This window comes from Ambystoma mexicanum, chromosome 9 (genome assembly GCF_040938575.1).
Source record: "Ambystoma mexicanum isolate Mex_15411 chromosome 9, UKY_AmexF1_1, whole genome shotgun sequence".
Classification (NCBI taxonomy): domain Eukaryota; kingdom Metazoa; phylum Chordata; class Amphibia; order Caudata; family Ambystomatidae; genus Ambystoma; species Ambystoma mexicanum.
Genome location: NC_090931.1, coordinates 134,594,126 through 134,612,302, shown reverse-complemented (window position 1 = coordinate 134,612,302; position 18,177 = coordinate 134,594,126). Strand labels below are relative to the sequence as shown.

Here is an 18,177-nt window from a genome sequence, read left to right as displayed (position 1 = left end):
GAGAGGGCCGCGGGAGGGGGTGGATGTAACAAACCATTGAACTAACAAATAGGGCCGAACTTTCAGATAGCCCCATTGAATAGATGATATTTAGAATTCAATTGGTGTTTAATGTCATAATCTTGTGCATTTTGAAAACTTGACCAAATTGCTGTCTTCGTGCTTACTAATCGCTAATAAATAAACTATGCAGATCTTACAATGTTCGTCCCTATAAATAGACAGTGTATTTTAATTGCACTTTTGAACCTTGTGAGGAGCACCAAGACCCTCTGGGTAAGGCCAGCACTGAACAAAAGTTCAAATTGCAATAAAAGCCTGGTTATCTTGCCAGTGTCCTCCATGTTTGTGCTGTGCTTTGCTCTGGCCACCCCATTGCTGATTTAGGCAGCAGCATCTCTGTAGTCCTTGCCCTTCATCTGTCCTCCAAGAGCCTCATGAAATGTACCTTGATATGTATGTTCTGTTCAGTTGCTCTGTTTTTAATCCGCACCGTAGTAGTTTCAGAACGCCTGATCCTTGCCCGTGGCGTTTAGTATGCCAAAGGTATGGGCATCAAAAAGTCAGATAGTGAGGGTTATGAACTAATTGAATATGTTTTAGCGCTTTTCATGTATTCAACATTTTAATTCCGGTTGTATTTGTGATTTTTCTTTTCAGAAATGTTACCACTTCCTCTTCCAGCGCTATCGACTCGAGCACTATACGGTTTCCTCTCACTGGCTGGCTCTTGGGACGGTTGTGCTTTTTGCGCTTTTGTCACTGTCTCGCTCCATCGCTTTGTTTCGAGGTTGGTATGTTCCGCCTGGCAGTTCCTTTCATTTGACTAGATTTTCACGAAAACGTTATCATGGGTTCATTTTGTCACAATGATGGAAGGATGTATATGGTAAATGAAAAGAATATACAACTTTTTGTATGGCACATGTGTTTTTAAAATTTTTGTTTTACATTTACCGATTTGATTTTTGTATTCTGCTTGGACCATGCACATCTCTCATTGTGTACCTTTGCATGAATAGGAATTCATGCTGGATTGTTGTATGGGAATAGCAAAGCAAGTCGGGGGCAACTGGGCAGTGACATTTGAAGTTAAGCGTACAGGTGGAGCTGGAAACTCTTTTTTTCCCCAGCCCTTTCTGGTTCTTTTATGAAGCCCGTTTTGAGCCTTTGGCAGGAAAGGCGAATGTTCCCAAGAGAAACCCCTTGAACTTGGCCAGACCTTCGCACCTAAGGTACCCATGACACTATGTTCCCAGCGTCCAATGGGGTATAAACCCCACCGGACATAGGGACATAGTGTCACGGCCATCCTTCTATACTGGTAGCAGTGAGGTAACCAGAAATATGTCTATGCACTGAATGATCGGATGAAGTTTGAAGGCCACCGCTGGTTTGGCATGGGGCCACTGAAATGCTTTCAGGGCTAGCGAGATGTGGTTTAGAGTTGCCGCTTGTATCACTTTGGACTCTTGACGCTTGTTCAGTACATGACGACGACTATCTGGCGTTGTTGGAGCAGCAAGGGGAAGACTGCAGTAAAGGTCGGGTCTGCGTTAGCCAGGGCTATGGAGTTGTGTAACATAGATGTGGCTAGGACTATGCAGAGTAAAGACACTCATTGTGAGGAGAAGTGGGATCTGCCAAATCCTGAATGGGAATCCTTATCTTGAGGCAGTGCTGCCAGATCTGATCCATCCACCTTAGGCAGGCCATCTGCAACTATTTCCAGACGCACATTTTCCTTCTGACTAGCACCAAACTTGAAATGAGAACCGGGGTTTGTGGTTGGTAACTTTGCCTCTCAAGCAACTGTCTTCCCAGCAGATCCTAAAAGTGTTGGTATTTTTGATTTGTTGTGTGAAATAACTATGCAGACGATGGAAGCAGACCTTTTTTAAGGAAAGTGTGTTTCAAAAGGGAGCCTTTAACAAAGACCTAGGAAAACATGACTGGAGAACCAAGAAATTAATTATCAAAGCCTAAGGGTTCATTTAGGGTTTTATAATGCATAGGTCTCTGACAGGGTTAATAACGAGGATGGCTAACAGGAGGATGTGTCTCCTGATACACCCTCAGCGGGCACCTTAGTTTATTTAGACTCTCCTTAGGCCAGGCCTTACCAAGTCAGGAATAGAGAAAGATTCCCCCTTAAAATATCACTCTCTAGGCCAATACAAGTCTTGGTGTTGGGCCTCTGTAGCTCCTGTGACTCTCAGGGGACCATTCCTTTGATAATGGGGCTCCCAGGTCAAGTTTCCTCTCTGCCTGGTTTGGGGGCACATGCATTTTGGTAATAAGTCTCAAGTTTGCCCCATCTGTTCCACTTACCAAAAATAAACCATGTCGACAAACAAATGTGTTCTTCCCAAGACAAAGTGCGTGCTTCATGTTATCTCAGCACCACAGTGAAAGCAAAAAAGTTAGTTCTTCACCAATAGTCTCTCGGATGTCTTTCCTCTGTGTCACTCAGCCTTTTGGCATGACTTGACCCATGTGGCTTGCATCCTGGATTCTGCCGGTGTTCACCATGTGATCTCAGTGTGGGTAGCTAGTGTCCTTGAGGTAGAACAAGCACTCCCGTTTCAGGACTAAGCATTGTGGCTATAGCTTCCACGGTGTCTCCCATAGGTAGCCAGGCTAGTGTCTTAGTAGCTAGTTAGGTGCTATGGTGCTACTCTGTCCCAGAGACCTGTTCCTGTCATCAATTCCCAGCTTAGTCTCCTTGCCACGAACTAACACTCGCACATTCCTGAGGACCTGTTTCTAGGCCTGGACGCTAACCCTCAGGCTTTATCAAGGCTACCCTCCTTGCAGATCTGTCATCTGTCAAGCATGTTCCTCTGCCCACTACTTTGAGACAATGGTTTGATAGTTGTATTATTTTCCATCTGTGGCTGGTCCTATGCTTATAGGGACTTTGCCACTCTCTGACACTCCTCATTTCAACTTCTTCTTCCTCCTTCTATTGTGGTCCCCCATCTCTGGCCTGCTCTGTTTACTCCTCTCCTTCTTAATACTCATTTCATTCAATCTTGATTTCCATATTTCATCCTTCCTCCAACCGCTGTCCTCTCTTCCCTGCTTGGTGTTCTCCACCTCCAACCTTTTGTCCTTCCACTTTCTTCCCCTCTTCGACACGTCCTCCTGCACCTTCAACTTTCTCTCCACCTCCTCGTCTTACTGCAGCTTCTGCTCTTTTCCCCCTCCTGCTGCACCGTAAACACTGTCCCCTCCTCATCTTCAGTTGTCTCTCGTCATCCTCGAGCTGCCCTATTCTCCTTCTGCACCTTTAGCTCTTTCTTCACCTCCTCCTCCTTCTGCTCTCTCTGTATCCCCGTCCCTCCACACGTGCCTGTTCCACTGATCCAAACACCCACACTCACTAATACTTTCTCTGGATAGTTATAGACATGCAATCCTTTTCCCTGTGCTGGGTTTTGTCTATGTGTTGTACACGTCTATACTGTTGACTCTGGGCTGTGGATTCCCTATGCCTTGAATATTCAGCAAATTCAAAGCACCTCCACCCATAATGTTTCACCCTGTGGACCAAGAATTCTATAGGACAATTGCTCATCTTGGAATGTTCACTTGGGCACATGTGTGGTTGAAAGTTTCCTCATCCATATTTCCCTATCGTTCATCTGCATAACTGCAGAGTGTGGTGCTTCCTTTTACCTCACTCAAGTACTGGTTTAAAGGGCAATTAGTTCCCATTAGTTCATCACCATTCACGTCTCACAGGTCTGCCTACCCGTTGGCCACTCTGGTTGTGTTTGCCTTACCTACGACTGATATAGAGGACTTGCAGCAGCAGTAGTGGACTTTGTGTGGCAGTCCGTTGGTGTTGTTGGGAGACCAGGAGCTCCTCTCCAAACAACCTGCAGACCCTACATCATTGAGTGAGTGGTGGTTTCTGGCCCCTGAGTCACCCTCCACACAGACCCGCTTGTAAGCGCAAAACTGGGGTCATAACCACATACCCCCACCTTCCTTCAGGCTCACCATTGGAAAATGTGTGGTGTAGGGGTGCATAAATGTTCTGACAACTGATGATTTCATATTTTGCCCCCACTACCTCTGCATCAGAGGAGGTCCTGGGTTCAGGCTGGAAGGGTTGGGGCCCATCATAACTGAAATCTCTGTGCCCCGCCCAACATCCCCCAACAGTCACCCTTCTTCTTTATACCAGCCAGAAAGAGACTCCTCTAGGTTTGTCCAAACAGGTATGGAATCTTTGTAGATGTGTTCCTAGGAGCTTGGGTTCTGGGTAGTCCCTGCATGTTGGTCCTTTCTGCGTGTATTGGTTCTCCCATGACATTCAGTATGATTCAGCTGTGAGGCTAGACTTGCCGGTCTCAGTGTTCAAGTGGTGGGGTGCTGTTAGGACACCAACGCAATTTGCAGAAGACTCAACATGGGAGGGACTAGTCACATTCCTTTATGGTTGTACAGGCCAACCTAATGGGATGAAAATAAACCAAGACCTAAGTCTCTCCTACTGGATGTGATATTGCCTCACTTTTCCCAGTGGTGTTGCGGGTTCTCCAGCTGTTCCTGAAACCTTTATTCTGATCTTCATCCTCACAGGTGATCAGTCTTTCCAACAGGCCCAGTCTCTTGAACAAGTTGCAGGCACAGCCAGAGTGTATCGGTTGGTGCTAGGGGAGGTACAAAGGTCATTGCTGTCCTCTGCTGACTCTTTTCCCTTCCCCAACTTTGGGATGCTCTTTTTCTTCAGAACTCAGGTTTTCCCCCACCACCCTGACTACTACTACTACTACTCTATCTTCTCTACTACGTTCTACTAGGGTCTTTTGCCTTCTCCCACCTCCTCCACCCAGCCTCTTCACACCTTCCTGCTCATATTAGCTCAGGGATTTATCTTATTCTTTTGCCTTGGGCACTGGTGCTTCCTCATCTTCCTTCACAACCACCTCTTCCTCCGAGACTGCTGTCTCCTCCTTTCTCTTCTCCCCCTCTTGCCTCCAGCATCATCTTATCACTTCCCCCTCTCGTACTGCAACTCTGCTCGCCACAGCATTCTACAACAACTCACTCCGGGCACCAGAGGCTGGCCGCCTTTATACTGTTCTCTCCTTCCCCTGGGTCTGTCTTCCAGTCAAAGTCTGCACCTTTGACTGGTAATTTGGTGAGAGCTGTGGTTGGTTGTCCCTCCTGTGTACAGTTGAGGCTAATATTGGCTTTAGGGGCTGGAACAAGGCTATAATTTGCCTTGCCACCATCTTGGATTTTACATTTACCCCTCTGACCCTTCTGGTTGTTGCCAGCATTGTGCTGAGCTCTTCAGTGTTCCTAATGTGTGATTTCGGGACTGAAAAAACTTTGCAAATGCTATTGGATAATTTTGGTATACTGCACTAATGAGCAACATTGTACCTCCGGGGAGAGAGTTATGATCCTGATCATTCAACATTCAGACTCACAACATTGCATCCTCAGTCTCGCAAAGTTCGCACTAGTCCCTCAGACACTCAAGGAGCGTTGTTACAATATCTAAACACACTCACTATTGTCGAAGAATGTGGTTAAACTATCTTTTTTCTAAAGGGAAAGCTTCCTTTTCCACTGGCAAATGTTTGGGTCAGCTCAGAGTGAACGTCAAGCTCCATAGGTTGGTGAGTGGGCGACATACTTGTACTGGTGGTGTGTGTGTGCATCATTTCTGAAGTGCTCTGGGTAGTGGTAATAGTGAACCCGTGAGCTGGGTTTGGTCTCTCCGGTCTAAACTGGCCTTAGGTGGCACAGTGATTTCTGCCATGTAATAGGGATCAAGTTAGGGTCACCAGGCGATCCTCCTCATACCACTCCGTGCCTAACATCAACTGTCTCAGGGCGCACCGGTTCCCTGAGTCACCACCTTGTTGGGCCCCAGAGCAAGCAGATGACTTCATCACAGTACCTATCATTTTGGGATAAATTCTTCAGTGAATGCCACATTGACTATGGCTGGGGGTTATCTGCTACCGGAATCCATAAAGACACTGATGCAACAGTCCCCTCCCTTCTAAAAATTCTTGAAAAGACGGCATATTTGCAGGTCCAACACTTCCTTGAAACCAATCGCATCCTGGGACTACATCAATCTGGCTTTCGCCCCAGCCATGGCACTCAATCAGCACTGCTTGCCCTTGACCTATCAGCTGCGTTTGATTTAGTGGACCACAAAATCCTTTGTCACCACCTCACTACTTCAGCTCAGTTCTCACCCAAAGCTACAGCATGGATTGCCTCCTTCCTAGAGGGAAGAGCTATGAGGGTGTTTTCAAAACAAGCATGCGCTGCCCCTGCTACGATCCATTGTGGAGTGCCGCAGGGCTCCTGTATCTCTCCCACATTTTATAACATCTTTACTAGACCCCTGTTTGACATCATGGACACCATCTGTATAGCCTACACCAACTATGCCGATGATACCCAAGTCGTCGTCGTCCTCACTGGTAGCTACGTAGCAGACGCCAAGGCCCTTAATGCATCTTACTCGACCATTCAGGCCTCGATGGCAGCCAATCCTTTTGGTAGGGCCCCAGGAAACGTGGACAAAAAAGTCAATACACTGCGTTTAATATGAACAAGATACAGATTTCCGTATCATCCTCAGTCAAGACCCTTGGGGTCTACCTAGACGCCACCCTCTGTCATGTCAAGTCAGCGCTATTGCATCCTCGGCAGCCTACTGGATCAAACTGAATGCAGCCAAACAATCCTTTTCCACTTAGAACTGCCTCACCATTGCCAGAACGGTAATGGGCTCAAAACTACTGCAACGTCCTCTTTGCGGGAACTTCATCCACAAATGTACTGAAATTACAAATCATCCAAAACAATGCACTCCAAGCAGCCCTCAGCATCCCCAAAAGAGAACATATCTCCGCAGCGAGGCACGAAGCCCACTGGCTTCCCATCAAAGAAGGCATCCTATTCAAAACACTGGCCATCACTCACACGTGCATCACCAATACAGCCCCCCTTTCTTTCCCTGAAGGTAGTCAGAGCAGCCTTATCAAGACCTACCGGAGCACTGTACTCCCACGACTAGTCCTTCCCAGAGTAAGACATGTCAAAGCAGGTGGTGTCAGCTTCCCCTTCATTGCCGCGAGACAATGGAACTCCCTGCCACCCACACTCAGAGCAGTACCTTGCTACTATGCTTTCCGCCAAACCCTCAAAACCTGGCGGCTTGACTAAACTATTCACACATGATCCTCATTACTTCCAGTTTACACTGTTGTATGTATGTGCCCATTTAACTATGTAAATCCATGTACTTATTTATCTCTGTAACAGCGCCTCGATGCCTACTGGTTGTTGTGTGCTTTATACATGAAATAAGTAAATAAATCAGGGGGTAGAACTCTTGATAGTTCTACCTCTGAACAAACATAGCTTTGAAATTGTCTGAGAGTTTTGTCTGTGGTTCTTCATTAATCCAGCCATCGCTCCCATTTCTTGCTTCTCCAGGGCAGAGCACAGCAGTTTGTATCTGGCTCTGGTACCAATGGACATTGCCTCGTTAGATGTCCCCCTTTTGCACATTCAAAACAGCGCATCAGTCCTTGCTCCACTCCCCTTCCTTTGCCTTTGTTGGTTTTCGCTTGGGATGACTCCAGTGAAACGCAGACTACGATGTAGTGGGATTCTTTTTGGACTTCCAGTTTCAGCTCTAGTTTTCTTTGAAGAAACCTCATGCTCTCGATGGAAGGGGCTGACCCAAAGGGATATTTGGAGTGGATCATATCTTGGTCAGTCGGTCGCCTCTGGTGGGCCCTTGAAACCTGTGGCTGTTTGGATGGCCAGTTCTCCATCCGTTTTAGGCAGCAGTCTCACTGGTTTCCATAGGTAAGAGGGAAAAGAATTGATGATTTGCTCTAACACAAGCTGTTCCTTTAATTCTGCAAGATTTCTCGTCCCCTGTGATTGCTCTAGTCGAGTTCAGATTATAAACATCGCCTGGCGCGAGGTAATTAAAGGTAGTGATATATCTCTCTAAGTTCTTGATCTTATCCGAGATGTCCCATGATGGCATCTCCAAGGGTGTTGTCAAGAGCAAAGCGAAGCGGTATCCCGGGGTCAGCAATTCTTCTACTAGGGTACTTCAGTAGTGAGCTCAACATTTGGAGAAAAAAGCTTCACGGCTATCACCAATTTCACATTTCTGAAGAGGGTACGTAGGTGGGAAAGTTGGTGTTCTGCATTTGTCCTAGGACAGCCCATTGTGCAGTTATGGTTTGCTCAAAATGATTTAGTTTTTTTATAAAACAGTTTTTATTACATTTTCACAACAAATAAAGAAAGCAGGACAAACCCACCTGAGTATGTTCAACATAATCGGAGCAATAATACGCATTTCTTAGTTACAACAAATAAGGAGTCCCAGGTGATGCACATCACTACTTCTGATGACAGAAAAGGAGCCCATTGCTACAGTTGTATATGACATTTAGATTGCCTCTGTCCCATTGTTCCAAATCGTCCCCAATTCATCAGGACATCCCCTTGCTTTGTATAATCTTTCCGCCATTGCCATATAACTGTCCATGTCCATTTGGATAATTTTGGGGTTTCTATTGCTCCGCATAACATGGCAATATTCCTTTTTGCTATTATCAAGGCTGTTTATAATAAACAATTTGGCTCCCCTCCCCCCAAGATTCTCAGAAGGAGTAGTTTGGGTTCTTTCAGGACCGGCAGTGCCACAACCTCCGATACCCTCCTTACAACCGTCCATTAGTAATTCTGGATGTTCACGCATGTCAATATAGTGTGGTAGAACAACCACAATGCAGCGCGATAGCGTAGACAATTAGGGTGCCCAGTTCGGCCCCAGGCAAACAGTGCCTCCCTGGTAAGTATATCCAATACAGTATTTTCAATTGGATCAACCAGAATGGAGCTGGCATCATTATTTCACAGGGTGTCTTAAGAGCTTCTAGCCATTCTTCTGCCTCCAAGGGAGCTGCATCCACTTCCCATCTATTTTGGGAGATAGGGGGTAATCTGTTCTTAAACATTCATCCATGGAGCGTCTGTAATGGGTCTTTGTGAACCATGAAGGCGCACTTCAACCCAATGTGTGGACTGTTCCTATCTCCATGTAGCCACCCAATCACCGCCACCAACTGTGAAGCCCAATAGTATTTTTTTTTTAGATTTTAGATCCGAGAGCCTGATCCCATCATCCCACACCGAAAAGAAAACGTGGAGCTATTCTAGGTTCAGACTCCCGCCACAACAGTTTCCACAACGCTGTTTTCGATAAGCTAAACTTTGCGGTCGGAATCCTAACCAGTGTGTTATGCAGCATATATAAATACCTGGGCAGTGTAATCATTTTGAACATTGCATCCCTCTCCAATATGGACAGGGGTAGGGGCGACCAGAATCCTGCATCTGCTTTAACTTTTGTGGTGATTGGCTTCAGATTATGATTCAGAAAGGCAGTAGGGCCTAGACCCACCTGAATGCCGAAATATTTTAAAAAAATCTCTTGCTACTCTAAATGCAGTACCATCCGGGGTCACTGCCAGGCCGCCCTTCACCGGGAGTAAAACTGATTTGGACCAGTTGACCGGGAGACCACTATGTCCCCTGTAAATCTGTAGGATTTAAGTTATCTTTTGGATCGACCATTGTGATTCCCCAAAATATAACAATAGGTCGCCCACATACAGCGATGCAGTCTTCCCGTCCCGATGGCCATATGAAACCTTTCTCGAGAGGTTCCCCTCTGAGCCATATTGCCAGGGGCTCCATGCCCAAAATGAACAGGGCCTGGGAGAGAGGCCAGTCCTGATGCATACCCCTTTCCAAGGAAAGTGACCGGACAATACTCCATTGACACTGATCGCTGTCCGGGGGTGCACATATAACAGTTTCAGCCATGACGGAAAGGATGGCCTGAAACCCATGCGCAACATTGTTTCCCAAACGAAACTCCAGTAGATTGAATGAAAAGCCTTCTCAAAGTCCATGGCTGCCAGTGCTAACGGGTCAGAGATATTGTCGGCCATGTCTAGAGTGGAATGGAGCTGACGAATGTTTATATGGGTTGCCCTGTTGGGCAAGAAGACGTTTTGGTCAACGTGGATCAGTGCCGGTAAAACCACAAGTAATCTTGTTGTCAAAACATTTGCTAATATTTTGGATTCCAGATTGAGAAGGGAGATGGGCCTATACGAGGCAGAGTCCCCCTGTATGCCCTTTTTTGGAATAACTGTCACAACACAAGCCGGTGGCAACATGCCGGCGTCCAAGCTGTCTTGGAACATCTCCAGCATGGGTCCTGTAACCACATTACTGAGGTGTTTCCACAACTCACCCGGGAACCCGTTAGGTCCTGGCTTCTCCTTCTCTAGTTCTTCTGCCTGCAGAGGTGTAATCTGTGGTGGCAGAATCTCCTCTAAGAGATCTGCGCATGAAGGCTGGTCCCAGCCCACTTGGACTGCTTAAAGTTTCTTACAGTAGTTTGCAAATGGCTTGCAGATCTGCCTGTCGTCCCTGACCAACTCACCCGATTCATTGATGACCCCTTGTGTACACATCTGGGAGGTGAATCTCACCGTTCCAGCAATGCCAATAATTTCCCAGCTTTTCCCCTGCTTCATAAGACTAGCCCTGGATGACAAGTAGACCTGCTTGGCCATGTGCCTTGTAAGCTTGCAGTAGGAGTCTCGCCTGTGTAACAGTAGGCGTTGCGACTCCTGGAGCTGTCTGTCAAGAGCAACCTCTCCAGATGCAATACCAACAGCTCAGCTTCACATACCTTTCACATTCTGTGTTTCTCTCTAGCTGCCAAAACCGAAATTGCTTCACCCTGTATACCCGCCTTGTACCCTTCCCAGAGCACCCCGGGACTCCTTACATGTTGTATATTAATGTCGCAATATGCCACTGTCTTATCCCGAAGTTTGTCAACCGTTTCCGGGCAGCCCAGATAATACGCATTGAGACGCCAAGAAGAGTGGTGCCCTCTAACATTCAAATCCATTGAGATCAGCAGTGTGGGGTGGCCGGAAATGCCTCTCGCCAGGAACTGTGCTTCAGTTACCTTATGTATATCCGAGGGAGGTACGAATAAATAATCGAGCCTGGAAAGAGAGCGGTGTTCCCCATAATGAAGAGTATCCCGATTCATATGGGTGTGTATAGCGCCACATATTGAACAACCCATTAGCACTTGCAAACCTACTCAATGGTGATTTCTGCAATCGTATTGTTTTCTGGCCCGGGAACATATCTGTGCTACTCACCATTACATCTTTAAGGTCTCCGCCCACCAACCATCTGTCAGCTTGATATTGAACGAACATTTCCTGGATTTCATGCAAAAAGTCCCGATGCAGAGCGAGATATTCAATATTTCCCAGATCCCCCTTCGGAGAGACCCTGTCACCGGCACATACCGCCCTCTGGCATCACAGGCCACCTTCAGGACCTCGAGTGGTACGGTTTTTCGCACTAGCACCATCACCCCATGTGCTCCCCTAGTAAGCCCAGCGTGAACACAAAGGCTATTTAGATCTCTTAAAAAACATGCAGTCAGGTGCGTTTGTTGCAGGAATGGGAGTTTGTGCCCATTTATCAGCTGCAACACTACCCCTCCCTTACCTTTTATCAAGCAGGACGTTAACATTCCACAACATCACTACCACCATACGGTAGTGCCTCAACCATTGACTTTCGTATGACAACCAGTGTACAGTATATGTGTATCTGATGGCCCAGATTACGGGACATTTTGCCAATATTCTCTCCAACAGTGTGCTATCCTGTTGTAATACAATACAATAATCCCCCTTCCCAATTTAACCAAACTGTTTAATTCCCCCAATGCCTCCACCCGATACAACCTAAAACTCTGTGTATCTGTATCCCAACATCTAAATGACTAAGACGTAACTCTCTAGAGGCTAAGAGAAACCCTAGCAGGAAGCCGAAGCAGCCCATGCAGTCCCTTGCAACAAGGATAGTAATTCAACCTCATACCACATTCATCACCTTCACCTGAAGCACATTCCTTTGTACCGCACCTGAGAAGCCCTAATCCTGCCCACCCTTGGTTAGTACCCCAGCCCCATTCCGCATCATGTTGCAGACCCACAGTTCCCAATTTGTCAACGACCACGCAGAGGTATTTCTCAACCACTTAGCCTACCTTTGTGATCTATGACTGTTCTGTGGATTGTCAGATGGTCTGCTCTTTTCAGCCCTGCAGGGCAACGGTGCTGGGCAATCCAATAAAAAAGGGACCATCTTCCCCAACCAACACCCTATCAGCAGGCCCTGTCACCACCCCCCAATCCGGTCCCCACCCTTCCCAGTCGGCATACTTCTCGGGTCACCTCTATCAACGGGACCCCTCTGTTTGGTAGCCTCAGCCAGTCCCAGACTTCCGGGGGAGGTGGGTACTAACAAAAAGGGAACAACCCTCTACCAATACTTTCAGTTTTGCCGTAAAAAACATAATGTACTTATAGCCCTTGTCTGTTAGTTTCCTCTGCACAGTTTTTGTACTTCTTGTATGAAGTCCGGAAAGATCATGATTCTGGCTGACCCCAGTGGGTATGGCGAGTTCTTTCTGACATCTTGCATGATGGCATCCCTATATAGGAAATTGTGGAGTTTCGGCACTATTGCTCGAAGGAGTGCAACCACCAGAGGACATCTACCTGAAACTTCAATAGAGAACCAACTCGACAGGCCTCCGATTTTCAAACTTTCCACCAAAACCCTTTACAAGAACAGTTACATGCTGGGACCTTCTGTCCCTTCGGCCATTCCCAGAAACCTAACATTGTTCCTATGGGAGCGCCCCTCTGCTTCTTCCGCCCGGTCTTCCAGGGATTTAGTTGTCGCAGCAAGAGTGTTCAACCTGGATTGTAAAACTGCCACTGTGTCCTCCATGTCTTCCACTCCCCTCTCTACCTCTGTCACTCTCCCGTGGACTTTCTGAATGTCAACCCTGAGCAGTGACAACTCAATGGCCACCGTTTGCACTTTATTTTCCAGTGATGTTTGGGAGTCCTCGATCGCACACATCACTGTTTCCAAGGTTTTCCCTGACTCTGTGCTTGTGTCCACCGCAAAACCATCTGTCACTGGCTGAGCTTGTTTAGCCTTTCCACCTTTAGTCCCCATACTTTGTTCAGGTTTTTTGTTGTTGGTGGCCCTTCACAATGATGCATAGTATGCAGGTGTCCAGTCCAGACAGGTACAGAACCCCAACACTTGGTGATAGCACGTTGATTTCATAATGTGCGCAGTGTTACCAGACCTAGACTTGCCCCGTGGTGGCCCTGGAAAGTGGACCCCTACCAATAAGGTGGTTGCTGCCATGACCCCTGTCCAGGGACCGGTTAGTTTGTGAGACCTGACGGAAGTCGGGCCCCTCGGTGCGTCAGTGAGTAGGTGGGCTGTCTGTTTGGCTCCACTGGCAATTCTAAGATCCATTTGGTGTGACCTGCTCCAATTTGGGTGCACAACCTCCTTCCAGCCCCCGTGGTGATGATCGCTCTGCGAACCCTGTAGCTCCCCTGGGATAAGTCATTAACCATTGTTGGTTGTCGACCGTGTGTTTCACTGCACCCTGCACAGGTGCTGAGACCGATCAGGGTTCTCAGATCACCTGCCTCAGGTTCCCGTACCTGGGCCTGTCTGCCGGGAAACTGTCCTCCCAGGTCGGCGGGTTCCTGCTGCCTTTTCCGTGCTGCAGCGCAGGTCCTCTGCCCAGTCGGTATCCCTCTGGGGGTTCCGCTGACAGCAATCAGCGGGGCCTTAAGTCAGCCGATGTGTTTCTGATGCACTGTCCCTTGGCCGGATGGCGGCCAAGCCACGCCATCAATCACCATCTCTGTTCTTCCTTCACAGGGGGTCCTCAATCTTGTGTTTTTTGCCATAGGTACCGGGTCCCTTCGGAAGCCTGGCACCAGCACCTCCGCTCAGCAGGGTCATCAGGGAAGGATGCTCTCAGGATTTATCGTGCCAGCCAGACAGAGCTTCACAAACTTGCATCAATGCCGCAGTCGCGTCCAGCCACTCCCCCTACTCGAGATGGTTTCGAGGGTTGCTGGTTCTTCCACGTCACTGTCTGGGCTCAATTCATTAAAAGTTGCATCCTCCATCTTGCTATCTGTAAGTCTGTTTGGCAAAATAAATTCTTCTGAACAGGTTGGATGACATCCCATGAGGGTGGTGTGGCCGTCTTAGTTTTGGAACGTCTCCTCCTATCTGTAGCTAAATGGAGGAAAAGTAGTAGGGATGGATAATCAATAATTAAGTTTTGTAAGCTGCTTCTTCTGGTGGCGAGTCCCCTTCATGCACAAACATTTGACTCAAAATCATATTTCTTTCTCTGCCAACCTTCTTTATCAGAAGTATTCTCTCTGGATGGCCACGGACAGGAGTATCCAATCCTAGTAGAAGTGTTACTATTGCTAGGGACGTGGGCAGAAATATCGGTGGTACTGGGAGGTTGTGTTGGGGGAGACACTATGCATATAGTACCACATTCCTTTACACCGTTGACTGCGAAATCTAGGTCCGTTATCCCACTTACTGACGCCACAAAGACAGAGGGAAAACATGACCAGCAAGTGTAGAGTTTGCTAGCCTGTCTTTATTCAGGGTTTGACAATGCACAGGTCTCTGGCAGGGTAGAGTCTTGCTGTTAAGGGGTAGTGAAGGGAAATGGCCAATTAATAACTGGAGGGATATGTCCTTGTCCATTTATGGCATGAGGCAGAGTTCATCCGGCCTTTTTAGTCTGGCATTACCAAGCCAGATATAGCGAAAGATTGCCTCCAAAAAAGTCTCGCTCTGTTTCAAATATGCGTCTCGGATTTGTGGCCCCCTTTGATCCTTTGGACCCCCAGGGACCTCTCCTTTGATACTAGGATACACGGGTCGAGTTTCCCTTCTGCCTCCTTTTCAGGGGAGTTTTGGCAAAAAAAGTTCAAAAAGGTTGGTCTGTCTCTTCTAGCTCCACAAAGAAGAAAGCATGACAACAAACACATGATTTCCTGCCAAAACAAAGTGTCTGGTTCAAGGTATCTCTCCACCACAGTTAACAATATTTAAAGCAGCGGTAGTTGGGTCTTTTCCCTAGCGTCACTAAGTCTCTTTCCACAATTTGGCTCATGCAGATGGTGTCCTTGATTGCCGTGGGTTTCTCTTTATGGCCTCAGGATGGTAGTGTCCCTGTGGTAGAACAAGCACTCCTGTTGCTGGACCATGCTTTCCTGGAATAGCCACCACATCGTCACACAGATGTGAGGTAGGCTGTGTGGGGTCAGCAATGCAAGGCGGTCAAGAGTTTGATATTTGTTCAAAATATGCCATTTAATTATAACAAAATTATCAAAATGCCTCATTTGCCATACTCTAGCGTGGGTTTCCCTACCTAACAAAACTAAGGGACAGCAATCTAACCTAGAATGCTGGCCCTCATTCTTAACATCAAATATAAAAGAAAACATTCACAATATATTGATAAACTTTTACCAAATCCCTTCCCAGGATTCAAGGTATATTCCTCTTTAGCTTTCAGCAAAAAGAATATAAGGAAACTCCACATAGGTAGTAAACCCTCAGATCAGTTCTTGAAAGGTCAATATCAGTTCTTAAAAAATCAATATCACAGTAAAGATGTATTTAGTTGTAACAAAAGCAAAGCTTCCTCTTCTGTAGAAATAAAGACCTTCCACTTCTTCAGAATAGCATCAATGGTTTTCTCTGCCACAATGGGCCTCATTATGGGTCCAGTGGTAACCCTGCCAGTGCTGCCAGTGAGTTGCCGCCAGACCCATAATAATTTACTGGCACCTGACTTTCCGGTGCCACCGAGCTATTACAAGTCTGGCGGCCGGGAAGTCAGGCGCCAGTACATTTGTTAACACGCATTCCCATAGAGTCCTATAGGACTCTATGAGCTTACCGGCACCCTTGTTTCCAGACCGGCAAACATGTAATGAGGCCCAATGTCAGTTCAAAAGGAAATACAACTTCCAGAAGGTTAATGGAACAAAAGTCTTGGTTAACAATGCTTATTCGTCTCTTCAGGTTAGAAATCACAGTAGGTATATTTTTCAGAATAATGTCTGATGCTTCTACTACTTCACTTATACCACAGTTTACCATGAGGCCACACTCCCTGACCCCATAGCATTCTACTTCAATTGAACTACTGAAGTCTTGCATCCACTAACAACCAAAAATATATCACCACAAATTCAGTACTTTATATTGTAAAGACCGGTTTTGAGAAGATTCACTTTAAATCACTGCAATCCCTAAAGTAGACAAGGCTTTCTTTCTCTGAATATCTCTTCAAAAGGGGCAGCCTCTTTGTCTATCTTGTCCTTCTACAACCTCAGCCACTTCAGTCTTGTGTTTGAGCAGCAAGGTTTCCCTTCCCCAACTGCATTCACCTCCTTGCCCAATGTCATCCACACGTTTACCCAGACGCTTTGGTGTCACTCTTTTGACTTCAGGTAATGCTTGCACACGTGTATCTTAGGCAAGTTTGATCTTCTGTATGATCACGATGTTCATTAGTACAGTTTCTGGCTTTGAGAAAAATCTACTTTACTCTCAATAGGGGATACTCTTAGCTTGGACAATGCTTGCTCTCTCCAACTTCAATTAAACACTTGACTTTTCCTAGTAACAATGATTGCTTGTTTCAATATAGAGGTTTAACTCACCAGCTTTTGATATCCTTGTTCTGCGAGTTGTTTGAGTTCCACGACTTCTGGCATATCAACTACTTCTGGCTGTTCAACGAACCACACCCTTCCTCTGCTCAGGTGTTTCCGGTCTGGCCACTCGACTAAGGAATCCCTCTCGCTCCTGAGACCTGCGACTAGCCCACAGCTCCTCGCTTCGGTCTCCGACATGTTTTTCTTCCAGCAACCATGGCAATCGGGGTCACATGGGGGGAAAAACCACCTCTCTGCACGTCTTCCGCTGCGCAGCCTCTGCACTTCAGAGTTTGGGGGAAGAGGGCCCTCTCAGAACAAGCAGAGGAAATCAGCTGCATCCACATTCCGGTGTCCCTCTGGTTCTCCCACTTCTGCTTGGTCTGCCAGCTCTGTGCCTTCTTCTTTCTCCTTCTACTGCTGCACGAACTCCAGTCACAGTCCAGCTTCTTCCTCACATTTTCTCCTCCCAGGTTCCTTCAGGAGTGGGCTGTTGGGCTTAATTGCCCGAATATGCTAAAAACATGCCTATTCAGCCCTCTTTCTCGTCCAAGTACTTATGGGATTCTGGGACATGTAGTCCCCAACAACGAATTTAGTTCTCTTAGGTTTTTGTCTAACTTTAAGGGTAGGTTTACTTAAAGTTATTAAAAAGTCCAATTTCAGAATTTGTTGCTACAGGGGAAGCAAGCAATTTAAGGCAACATTTCCACATTCCTTTACCTTATACCTTTGAAAGTAAGGAAGGTATGTATCCTGAATAACTTTAAAAGATATTTCTATTTGTAAGGCTTTCTTAGATTTTATAATACTTGTTTCCAGAACCCCAGATTCCATATGTGAGTCATGGACGCCATAATGACAATAAGCCAATACCTGTTTAGGAAACCTAGAAAGGTTTTCCTTGTCACAGGACAAATACTGTGTCTCATCCCATGGGATCCCCCCACCACTCTGAGCCTTGTCTCCTCCCAGGTGAACCTCCTACAGTACACCATCCGCAAGGTCAGGAAGCATCTGCCTTTCCCTGGCCACCTGGGAGGAGACGTTAGGCAGGGCTTCAGTGAGGGATCCATTGGATTCTTCACAAGGCCATGAGGGTCTCTAGGTCCTTGAGTAAGTGCTACTCTGTCCTGGAATCTGATCCTATCACACAGTCTCGGCTTGCTCTCTTCCGCACCACAGTTATACTCCCACATTCCTGGGGACCTGTTTCTAGGCCTGTACATTAACCCCCAGACTTTTTGACAGCCAGTTCCCTCCCCCATCCTCCACAAGCTTGACATTTCTCCAACTCCTTCCAGACAAAATGTGATGGTCATTGTCTTACTGACTGTCGAGCCCTACGCCTCCAGAGGCCTCCTCACTCAACTTCTTCTTTTCTCCTTCAGCTTCTGCGTCCTCCTCTGGTTTTGCCCATCTCTTGCTCGCTCTTTACTCTCCTCTCCTTAATACTCTT

General features: G+C 46.9%; 1 protein-coding gene across 1 annotated transcript in view; it reads left to right on the top strand.

Moving 5' to 3' along the window:
- The window catches only part of ALG9 (ALG9 alpha-1,2-mannosyltransferase), a 944,483-nt gene that overhangs the window by 387,593 nt on the left and 538,713 nt on the right, over positions 1-18,177 (top strand). Inside the window, exon 11 of the mRNA XM_069614305.1 lies at positions 661-790. Within this exon, the coding sequence (XP_069470406.1) occupies positions 661-790 (130 nt within the window). The remainder of the gene's footprint in view (positions 1-660; positions 791-18,177) is intronic.